The 12,576-nt window shown below is 33.2% G+C and overlaps 1 protein-coding gene across 1 annotated transcript in view; it reads right to left on the reverse strand.

Annotated features, from left to right (window-relative positions):
• Nucleotides 1-12,576, reverse strand: part of PKN2 (protein kinase N2) — a 133,441-nt gene that overhangs the window by 11,307 nt on the left and 109,558 nt on the right. The window contains exons 16-18 of the mRNA XM_047724775.1: nucleotides 6,718-6,894; nucleotides 2,607-2,669; nucleotides 1,350-1,426 (exon numbers count right to left, since the gene is read on the reverse strand). Coding sequence (XP_047580731.1) covers nucleotides 1,350-1,426; nucleotides 2,607-2,669; nucleotides 6,718-6,894 — 317 coding nt within the window. The remainder of the gene's footprint in view (nucleotides 1-1,349; nucleotides 1,427-2,606; nucleotides 2,670-6,717; nucleotides 6,895-12,576) is intronic.

Genomic DNA, 12,576 nt, shown 5'->3' on the forward strand with positions numbered 1-12,576 from the left:
TGGATTTGAAGGAGAAAAAAAAATCTAGATAGAGGAAAGGTGAAGAGGCTATTAATTTTGTCAAAACTAGATGACAGCTAGCAGTAGTAGAGGGGAAATGAAAAGTTTAAGACATATAAGAAGGTAGAGGTCAGCACAATTTGGTCATTACTTGATATGGAAAAGTGAAGAAACAGAGTCCAGGATAATAACACATTTTCAAGTTGGGAGGCTGAGAAGATTGTGGCAAAATCAACTACAAACTAGACTATTGAAGAAAAGAAACTATTTTTGTTTTGCATAGTGTTGGAGATAACTATTGACTATTCAAGCAAAGCTGTCAGATAGTTAATATTTATGTTAGGAAAGGAATAATAGATCTGGGAATCATTAGCATATTGCTTGTAGTTAGAAACTAGCAATGAAGAGCAATGAGCTAAGGACAAATTCTGAGGAACAAAAGCATTTAAATCAAACAGTGTTCAATACAGGGAAGTCAATAAGAGAAAAAAAAATATTATCAGATTCAGATTAAGAGGTTGGGGGGGGTAACTGATGGAGTTCACTCATTTACTCGTCCAACTACTTATATTAATCGGATGTTCACAGAATACTTAAGATGTGCCAAGCATTATATTATACATGTGCTATGGAAACAAGCTAAATAAGAAATAAGAGCTACCCAGTGTAGAAGGGGGGCAGAGACAATGTTCATTACAATGCAATGTACTAAATGTCAAGATGAGAATACCTATTTACTATACGTTAGGCACTGTGCCACATTTCTCCAATTCTCAAAATACTCTTAAAGAAGAAAAATTACAGACTCTATGAGGTTTGAAGAAACTCATCCCAAAACACAGCAAATAAGTGGCAAAGCCAGGATTCAAATCTAGGGCTGTCGGTTGCCTACACCTACAGTCTTTATACTTTTGCCACCTTGGATTCACATTTCCTGTTTATTTATTTATTTTTGAATATACAGAAGGATTCTGATGTATATGCATTTTTTCTTCTTATTTAACAATACTGTAAGTTTTAAGAAGCTGGAGAGAAGTTATTAGGCCTATTAATGTACTCTGTACAGTCCCCAGCAAAGTAAAAAATTGGTGCTTAACCAATGTTTTCTCAGAGTAGTGACAGAATTATTAATTATACAAAGAGGATCTTAGGTTTTATGATCTTAGGTTTAATGATTCATATCCACAGAATTTTAATAATATGATAATAATGCTATGAACAGTCCATAACAACTTAATAAAGAATAAATTAAAGTAGAAATATATTTTACTCTCATAGACAAATTTGAAACTACCAAGTACAAAGGAATAGTAATCTATTAGAAAAGGAACTTTAAAAATATCCAATTACTTCTTTGCAAAGACCAAAATCAGCAATTTTCACAAAGCCCTCTGTATCTAGCAGTAAGTTATCCAATTTCAAATCTCTGTTCAGGATTAAAAAAAAAAATGCAAAATGAAAAAAAAAAATCAATAAAATCAGTAGATAATGTAGAACAAAAATCATTTCAATAGGAGCTGTACTTTACTAAAAATGAGTTTTTCAAGTTATGATTTGAGACTTAAATATTATATAACAAATGTTCACTCTTCTTCCTTTTGGCAACTTTATTTCTCTACATAATATAGTTTCTGAATAATTTTGCCGTTATATAGAGAAGAATGTATTTTAAAATGGAATGTTTTATCTACTCAAATATGTATTTTAAAACATGGAAGGAGTTCAAGTATTTTTAACTCTGGTTCTATTAATTTGTTATTTGTGATAAATCTGACTTGGACTAAGTTTAAAGTTTGTCTACACACCACCCATAAGAAAAGACTGTCAAGTTCACGTATAAATAAAGTATCAAGACTGCAGGTTTAACCTTCTAAGAGAATAATGCAAAATAAAGAGAAAGCTATCTATCCATACTAACTGATTAAAAATTAAGTTAAAAATATTTTATCCTTTGAGTAAAATCAGACCAGGAGAAAACCCTTACCTTGGAAATACTGTTGTGAGTATGAATGAATTGATGTTTTTAGTCTCCTGGTTCTTACTGGCCTTCCTGAATTTGTCTAATCTAGAAGCAATGCTATTCAAAGTAGTCCACTGCTTGGCTGCTGGGCTATTAACTATTTGTTACTGGTCTGCAACGTGGTAAGGTGCTTATACTAGTACATAAATCAGCTTTGTCACCAAGTTCAGTATTTAGCTGAGACCAACACTTAAGCAGGGTGATGTTTTATATCCTGGCACAAGTTACTTATTTTATCATGGACAAATTTTGAGAAGTATTGGTCTGTCAAAGTTTTCAGCAGTGGATCAGCTAAACATAGAATATTCACCAGAATGAATACTGTTGGTGATTTTTGTTATCATAGGCCGACATATAATTTGACTATTTTAGTTAGGTAACAGGCAGAAGAAAACAAAAGTTTCATCATATAATTACTGCATTAACTATTTCTTTTAGAAGTGGAGCTTAACATTTTTAGAGGTCACTTATCATTTGAACAAGAAAATTAAAAAGCTGGTTAAACACAAAATATCTTTCTTAATTATTTTTAATTCGAATTCACACCAAAAAGTAAGCCATTAGAAAGTATCAAAACTTTACTCACCTATAAACAATTTTGTGTTCATGTAAATACTGCAATCCAAGAACTACACATGCAGCATAAAATCTGAGGAAATAAATCAAAAGAAGTTTAGTAAATTCCACTGCTCTTGAATCCCAGTTTAGACTTTTATGCTTCAAAGCAAAATTCTGTAGTTAACTAATTTCACAAGTATTTATTTAGTACTTACTGTGTGCCAGACACAGTAAGACATGTGCTAAATAATGTGTAAAATTAAAAAGAAAAATACAATCTCTATAATGGAAGCCATTAACTTTGTCTGGGGGTAGTGTCACTAAAGTCTAGAGCAGACATTTCATCTGGATAAATTACAATTTACCTTAAGGGCAGAAGGACTGTGTGAAAAGTAGAATTCTCATGGGGGAAATACAGGGCATTCATTCCCTAAGAGGGAAAGCAACAGAGGTGTAAAAGATATAAGTCTGACAACTACTAACAAGTATTTGTGGCTGAACTAAGAATGGGGAAGGAGTGGGAGACAAGCTGAAAAGACAGCCTGGGGTCAAGTTGTGAAGGGCCCTGAATATCATATTATGGATACTGAAATTTCTTTTTTTTAGCAATAGAGAATCACACCACAAATCAGAGCAGAATGATCACCTTTCCGTGAGAAAGATTTTTAGGGAGAGTAGTATGAAGGCTGGAGTAGAAGTAGGTAGATATCTAGAGGGAACCAAAGACATAAGGTTGTTTCAGTATGGTAGCAGATGGAAGACACTAAGAACCTCCCATGTAGTGGTAACACAAGAGAGTAGGAGATGGATTCAAGAGAAACTTAAAATTAGTATGACAAGACTTTGTGTCTCCCTAGCAATAGAGGATGCAAGAGGGGGAAAGCTTAAGATTCTCAAGCTTTCCTCTTTTGTGTAAAGAATTATCGATAGGTAAAGAGAGAAGTAGCCAAGGTTTTGTGGGGGAAATGAGGTTAGCTTTAGACAGGTTGATTTGAATTGCCTTGGGGCAGGTGAAGAAATTGGATAAGTGGGTTTGGAGCTTAGGAAAACTTGAGCTCAGCCAGAAACATTAACTCTTGAGGAACAGGGTCATGTTTGTCTCTTGCACTGTTTATCCTAAATGTTTAGAACAATGCCTGACACATAGCCGGCTTACTGAATGAGAAGAAAGGTAATAAAACGAATGAATTTTAAAAAGCGGATCTGTCTTCAGTATAGAATAGCTTATAAGGAAAAACGCAGGAGAATCAATTCTTAATTATGCAAGTGATACATAAACATTTTCTCTATAAGTACACCTGGGTCTCAAAGCACAGTATTTCAGTCATCCATCCATCCATCTCACCCCAATGCCACTATCATCTATAGTGATAACTACTCTTGTTAGTTTGGTATATGTTCTTCAAACTTTTAGAATACACTTATAGGCAAAAAACAAACCAAAACAAAAACAAACTTATATGCACATGTTGGTCATTTAGCTACATGTTGTATTTACTTATTTTTACAAAAAATGGGGCCATAATTTGGAAGAATTAAAAAATGCAAATATTTAGAAATATTTAATTATACATTAGATCTTATATAATTATTTGCTGAAAGTTTAAAGAATTTAGCTGAAGTCTATTAAACAGATGTATTTCTAAACTTGCTTAAGGTAGTCATTTTTATACATAAGTTTTTAGGAAACCTGTTTTGGTGACAAAACATAATAATTATAAAAATATCTTGATTTCTCTTTTCGTTTTTTATAAACAAATTACCCTAATGATACTCAACAAATAGTATATATTGTTTAAAATATGTATTTTACTGAAGCTTACTAAACTATTAAGCCATTAGATACTACATTGGATATTTTTTGTTAGGTACTACATTGGATATTTTTTGCTTTTAACATTAAATATTAATTTAATATTTAATCTTCAAATCAGCCTTTAAATCTTTTAGAGAAACAGAAAATGAAGCTCTTAGAGAGAGTAACTAATTAGTCTAATGGTGCAAAGCCAGGAAACAAATTATTTTTGATACCACCATCTTGGTCAGTAACAATTCACTAATCACCTAGTATGCACCAACCACACTTCTAGGTGTTTCACTAATAGAATAGACACTATTCTCCCTTTTAGTGAGGGGAGACAGGCAATAAAAGCATAAAAATAAAGAGATGGTTTCAGGTAGAAATAAGTGCTATGGAGATAATAAAACAGAAAATAGAGTAAGACTGATCTGATTTGGGCATTAGTGATACAGTGGTATCTTAGGGTACTCAGGAAAAGATTTTGAAGAAATAACATTTGAGGTGAGATATGATCTAATCTAATGGGATCTTATCAGAAGGAGGTACTTCAGATTTGAGGTACTACAATGCAGCATTTTATTTTTGTATTTCACTGGGCTGAACAGTTTGTTCTCAGCAAAAACAGAAGTTCCTTAAGGCAGAACTGGATTTTAAATTTCCTTAAAAGAGGGCAGAGCATAGCAAAACAGAAACAAATGAATTCCCATGTGCAGTTAGCACAGGCTAAGCACAGTCTAGATGCTCTGCTTTTAATCCTTAAATATTCAGGGAAAGTCTTCTACTTTTTGGCATCTGTCTCCTTTTTGAGAGCTTCACTAACCACCAGAACTAATATCTCTATTTCTTCATCTCAAACTTGAAGGTATGAAAGGACTCCTATTTTCTAATTGTCATGATGAAAATCAAATAAAGGAGTGAAAGTGAAAATGTTACACAAATGTCAGTTGTCAGAATACAGATAGTAAAGGTTTACTACCGGTTTATTATCTTTATGATTTGGGATGTTTTGAAAGTGGGCTGATCAGACCTGCTAATAATCTGGATGTTGCATGTGAGAGAAAAAGAGGATCAAGAATGACACCCTCAAAAAAAAAAAATCCCTCAAATTAAGAAACAGACTCTAAATTATAGAGAACACATTGATGGGTTACCAGAGGGGAGGTGGGTGGAGGGATGGGTTAAATAGGTGATGGGGATTAAGGAAGGCACCTGCGATGAGTACCAGGTAATGAGGTGATGCATGGAATTACTGAATCACTATATTGTACACCTGAAGCTAATATGACACTACGTTAACTGGAATTAAAACCTTAAAAAAAATGACTCCTTATGTTTTGGCTTGAACAACCCATGCTGCCATTTATTAAGAAGGGGAAGATTAGAAGAATAGCAGGCCTGGGAATGGTGGGTAAGGTTGCAGGGAAATGAGAAAATCAGGAATTCAGTTTGCAAAAAGAAATACTTATTAGTCATATGAAGGGAAAAAGTCAAGTTGGTGCTGCATGTTATTAGAGTTGGAAGTTTAGGCAAGAAGTCAGGGCTGGAGATAGAGAGTTGGTAAACATCAGCATACAGAATGTGGTTATTTGGAGCACTTTCCTAGGTTCAAACCCTAGCTTTATTACCTGAAGAGCTATAAAAATGGGATAACAGTAGGGGGAAAAATATATATACGTATATTTAATCTCAAGTTTCCTATTACTTTTCTTAATGCATCTGAAAAAGCAAAATCTTCATATAACACTGAATTTAAAAACCACAAAAAGAGAGTGAGAAGTTTGCTTTCTACACCTTTCATTGGAGGCAATATGCGTACAAGTTTCTTTTACGTCCTTTCAGAGATATTACAAGCACATGCAAACAAATAATTTATACCTTTTTAACTTATTGCCCTTTAAAATGCAAATATAAATATTTCATAAAAATACACGATAGAGACTCCTTTATACTTTCTTTTTTCACTTAACAATATACTTTGAGTACAATTAGTATTTAAAGTCATGGTTTTTAAAAAAAAAAAAAAAAAAAAGCCACAATTCAAGATGGCATTCTCTAGGAAGAAAATATAACAGAAAAAAAGGGAGAAATTTTACTAATATGAACCTAAACTGTGTATCTAAATTATCAAGTATGATTTAGGGTAATCTATAAAATTTTCAACATGGACAACGGAGTAAAATACATTTTTATATGGCAAAAAGATAAGTAAGGTGAGTTCTCATACTCTTTGCAGAAATTTTCCATTTGGAAAGAAAAAAAAAAATCAGAGAGTGTTTTTCCTTCCTACCAAGAAATCTGTCATGAAAAAAACTTAGAGAAATGTCTAAAGCATACTCACACAGCTCTTGGTTCAGAAAAGACATCAGTATGAATGTGCATCATTAGGTCCCCACCGGCAGCATATTCCATTACAAAGCAAACATGCTCTTTGGTTTGGAAACATGCAAAAAGGTTCACCAAAAAGGGATGTCTTACACTATTCACAGTTTCAAAAATTCTTTTTTCACACATCAGGCTGTAAGAGAAAACATTTAAAAATCAATAGGTTTTTCAACAAAAGTTCTAGTTGGAAATAACATTCTTTAAAAAATTACTGAACTCTAAAATAATCAAAGTTCTTACCTATTATAACTTTAAAACCATAAAATTTGTCTTAGTTTTGCTTTAAAAATTTGGTCTGCTTGATATATATAACTTTAATTGAAATATATCAATGAAAACTAAAATGTATGGTCAGCATGCATAAAGGTCAGAGTTCACATTGATTGTATCAGAAATGGTGAGAATTTAGCAACCTAAAGAATAATTAAAACCACTTTTTAAAGATTTATTTTATAAAGAGGGAGAGAAAGAGAGCATGTGTGCATGGCAGGAGAGAAGAGGGAGAGGGAGAGAAGCAGACTCCCTGCTGAGCAGGGAGCCTGCGGGGTTTGATCCTAGGACCCTGAGATCATGACCTGAGCTGAAACGAAGAGTGGGATGCTCAACTGACTGAGCCACCCAGGTACCCCAAGAATAATTTAAAACATATAAAATTTGTGATGAAGGTAATATCAAGAACAGTATTTATAATTCATAAGCTATAGTATTCAAATATTTTTCCATATAAAATATGAAGTTGAAAGGTAAAGATATGCTGCATAAAATTTTAATTTAGAAGCCTGACTGGAAAATAAAGAGACTCCACAGAGAATTCTATTAACATGCTTCAAGGAAGAAGTTCTTTGAGAATGATCTAATTTATAAAAATCTATAGCAATCACAGGTTTGGCCTTTGCACAGCTTGTCACTCTTACAAGCTGCTACAAAGAACAATGATCATCCTTATGGACTCTGGAACTTTAATTTTGCCGAAATAGCAAAAAATACCATTCCTCCTTTCCTTGAAAATATTTAGTAATCAACTTGACTTTAAAACTCAATGTGGAAGAAAACCAGGTCAAATACTATTTATTTTTTTTAAAAGACTTTATTTATTTGATAGAGAGAAAGTGATCGAGTGAGTGAGCAGGAGGAGCAGAGGGGAAGGGAGAGTGAGAATCCCAAACAGACTTTGAGCTGAGTGCGGAGACTGACATGGGGCTTGATCTCATGACCCTCAGACCATGACCTGAGCAGAAACCAAGAGTCAGATGCTTAACCAACTGAGCTACCCAGGCGCCCATCAATTATTATTCAACTGCAAGTTGAATTAACATATTTTAAGCACCTGATGAAAATAAAGATATTAATATACATTTTACGATCAATTAGATGTCTTTAATATAAAATAGGCACTTTGTTGACATTGTTTGTTTAAAAGCATTAACAATGTCTTTGTTTTTAAAATTAAAAAATTGCTTAGATTTTTGTTATTGCTAATTTCAAAATGCCAAAAAAAGCTAATGTTAGAGGGAGGTAGATCCATTCTTCTTTCCTTTGGTTGTTTTAAGAAGGAGTTATCTTTTTTTTAAAAAAGGTAATTTTAAAGATAAAATACTTATTTCGGTATCTGGGCTATACTGCTATGACTCAAAAAAATTTTGAGTAGAATTTTGAAAACATTTAAGAGCAAGACAAAACTAGGAGGGTAGGAGACAAACCATAAGAGACTCTCCATCATAGGAAACAAACTGAAGGTTGATGGAGGCGAGGGAGGTGGGGGGACGGAGTAACTGGGTGATATACATTAAGGAGGGCACTTATATAATACTGGGTATTATTTAAGACTGATGAATCACTGACCTTTACCTCTGAAACCAAGAATACATTACATGTTAATTAATTGCATTTAAATTTAAAAAATTTTAAAAAATACCTGTTGTGTAGAAGGAGCATAAAATTTTTAATGTTATGTTAATATAGTTGCCTTCTGGATTACGAACTAAAACATCTGCTCACTTTTAAATACTGAGAGTAAATGCAGCTATTATGGAATAGTGTTTAGACTCCACTTAATAAGGTCACATTCTAGACAAACTCTTACCCTCTCTCTGATTTCACACAATCTGTTTATAATTTTACACATACTAAAAAACAGAAAGTCCCACTGTAATTGTTTTTAAAACTAGGGTTATGTCTACATATATTTGGCAAGGTTTCTAAGTGTTATTACAAAGTAAGTGATTATTAGAAATAAATTCCAAAGAAGACTTTAAGAAAGTTAATAGCTCTGATTTTTATCACCACTTAAATATATCAGAAAATAATGTCCAGTTGGGTAAGACTGATAAGATGGCTTCTAAAACAATAGATTCATGAAATCTATCTAAATTTTGGGTACTATAGATAAAATATTCAAACAAAATAAAAACAAAATAAGATGTTTGGGCTCAAGCAGGTAACAACACTGTCTCTTCATTGTCTATATGGTTTTATTTATGGGTAAATTACTAATTTACAAATGGGTGAATCACTAATTCTCATGGATGGGTATTAGGTTAGACTTGTGTTAAACATGTAAATGATGTAAAAGATTGAGACTCACTCATCAGAATGCCTCTTAAAATGGCTTTAACGTCATTCACAGGAATGCTTTGATGAGGACTAGGAATACTTAGGAGGACTCGATAGATGTCTCAGACTCTTAGGTAAAGGAGGCAGGCTCTTCGTAGACCAAAATTGTCACAATAATTTCAGGCATTTTACAGCACATCAAAAAGCTACACTGTTAGCATCTAAATTTTCCCAACCTTACCAAAATTGTATATTCCCCTTAAAAATTCATGGGACAATCCAACCTTATTAAAAACTTCAAATTTTATTCATTCTGTCCAGAACATTTCCCTCACTTCTCCCCATATTTCCAAGCATCTTCCATCTGCCAAAGAATAGCACAAAAAAATCCAATCTCTCTTACAAGGCCTTACCTAAATCCATCTGCACACCATGATGTTCCCCTTTGAGCTGCTACTGTCTGTAGTGTTTATTTTAAATTCAAACATACCTGGTCTATTTTATTTACATAACTAATGTACTTATGTTTTATTTCCCTAAGTGACTAATTCCATCCTAACATCTTTGTACACTTTCTTCAGAGTTCAGTACATTATGAGACATTCTAGAAACTTAGAAGCTTGTATAAATAGTTATTTTGTTCAGTGGAAAATAACATTGTTAATAAGACTACGGATTTAGGATTGAATCATATTCATGTATATTTTATATGCATTTATAGATTTTAAATATAAATAAATGTATACTTATTTATAAAATATTATATGTTGGTTGATTGATTTGTGAAGATTTTATTTACTTATTTGAGAAAGAGAGAACATGAGTGAGAGGAGAGGCAAGGAGAGAGGGAGAAGCAGACTCCCTGCTAAGCATGGAGCCTGACTCAGGAAAATCAATCTCAGGACCCTAAGATCATGACCTTAGCCAAACTCACACACTTAACTGACTGAGCCATCCAGGTGCCCCAGTATATATTTATAATATCTGATTAGCTGTGCTTTTGTTCTAGGACTACAAAAATATACTTCCAACCAATATAATTCCAGTAATATTCTGCTGTCTTGAAATATGAACTGGTAAGAAAAGAATGAGGAGGCACTACAGGGACATAAAAATTCTTACTCAGGACTGGGCATAGATCGGACAGAATTATCTATTAATGGCAGGTGGAGAATGCAATCTTTGTAAATGAATCACATTACTTTAGAGTTACTCCATAATTTTCATTTTAAAAGGAGGCTGATTTGGAATTTTCTATGATCTATTAAAAAAAAAAAAGGCAGTTTTCTAAGTAAAATGATAAAATCCAGACTAGAGAAAGAAAACTTAGAAAGGAAAACGGTCATTAAGTATTTTGGAAACATCTATTAAAAAAAAACCAGTAATATGCAACAACATTGAATTCTATGAATCTATTAAAAGGATGAACTAGAAAGTGAATATAAAACAATCTACTTCCTTATTAGTTTGAGTTGTTTACTATTTGGAATTGCAAGTTACAAATATGTATTACTTTTCAAAATATGTTCATCCATTTTTTGATTTTCTATTCTTTCCTTGCTTTGCTTTAATTGTTCCTTTTTGCTGTGTTCCTCAAATTCCTTCTAACAGTGAGTTTTATTTCTCAATCCAGATTTTCTATTTCTCTGTTTCTGTACCGGTTCTACTGAAGATTATTTACTTCCATGTTATCGAATATGTGGATTAATAACTGAAGTTAGTAAGGATCACTCATTAACTTTTCACCAAGACTGGATTAATTTTCAGTAGGGGTAATAGCTTAGGCTCTGGCTAAAGCTGCATCCTCTGATCTGGACATCCTTCACTAACGGTAATATTAATGTTATTCTGTCTAGATTTAATTAGAAAGTGTTCTATTAAGACTTGGCTCACAGTAGTAACAAGGTAGCAAGAAGCTATATAAACCACCAAGATTATCAGAGGTAGTACCAGTTTACTATTACTTTTGGGAAAAAAATGAATTTACCATTCACAGATCTGGAATAAAGCAAATATTCTTCCATAAAAGAAAAATAGTTGACCCTAGTATTACTGCAGTTATAAAAAGATTGACAGTGTGATTAAAGGTTTGCTTTAACCAACTACTTCAGTAAAATAAAAATACAGTTATAAATATATCCTATGGTGCACAGCATAGTGTATAAATATTCAGCAAAATCCTCTCTGAATAGTTTCACATATCAAGAAAGAGTTTATTTTGATGTAATTGAGGGATATGGAAAACAGGTAAAAGATAAATAAGCAAATCCAAAAGAAATTTTTTTTTTCTTACATAAAGGAAAATTTCATTTTCTTTTCTTTTTTTTTGGAATTTTATTAATTTATTTGACAGACAGAGATCACAAGTAGGCAGAGAGAGGAAGGGAAGCAGGCTCCCAGCCAAGCAGAGAGCCGGATACGGGGCTCGATCCCATGACTCTGGGATCATGACGTGAGCCAAAAGCAGAGACTGAGCCACCTAGGCGCCCCAAGGAAAGCTTCATTTTCAAGAGCTATCCTAATTCTAAGAACTTCCCAGAGTGCCTTGGGTGGCACAGTCGGCTGAATGACTGACTCTTGATTTCAGTTCAGGTCATGATCTCAGGGTTGTCAGACTGAGCCCTGTGATGGGCTCCTTGTGGGGCTCAGCACGCAGCTTGGAGTCTGCCTGAATTTCTCTCCCTCTACCCCTTCCCAGCCTGAGTGCACACGCTCTCAATCTCTCAAATAAATAAATAAATAAATCATAAAAAGAAAGAAAGAACTTCCTATATGATGGGGAAAAACATCAGAAATATTGTGTGTGTTTGTGTGTGTGTGTGTGTGTGTGTGTAGCACTTAATACAATTCACTAAGGCAAGCATTACCAGTAAACATGTTTTACAAATATGCGGGTTAACTGAGGTTCAAAGATGTTCAGTGAATTTCCCTGGGGTCAAATCATTAATTAAGAAGAAACAACCAGGAATAGAGAAGCCAGTCTTTTCACTCATAGTCCTAGGCTCTCTTCATATACAGGGCTGCCTTCTATTATATCAACTTATGTTTCCAAGTGGTTTAAGACAGATATTGCTTATAAATACCAAGTGAAAGTCTCTCTCTGTAATAAATAAGCCATTTGTTATGCAATGATTTTTTTTAATCATCCTATTAAGACAGTCTTTTTAAAGCAGTCTCTGACCAATTATAATATTGTCCCCCAAGCCCTTGCATTTTAAAAACTGTATATAAGGATGTATCCATATCAATTTATATTTATTAA

This window comes from Lutra lutra, chromosome 4 (assembly GCF_902655055.1).
Source record: "Lutra lutra chromosome 4, mLutLut1.2, whole genome shotgun sequence".
NCBI classification, from domain to species: domain Eukaryota; kingdom Metazoa; phylum Chordata; class Mammalia; order Carnivora; family Mustelidae; genus Lutra; species Lutra lutra.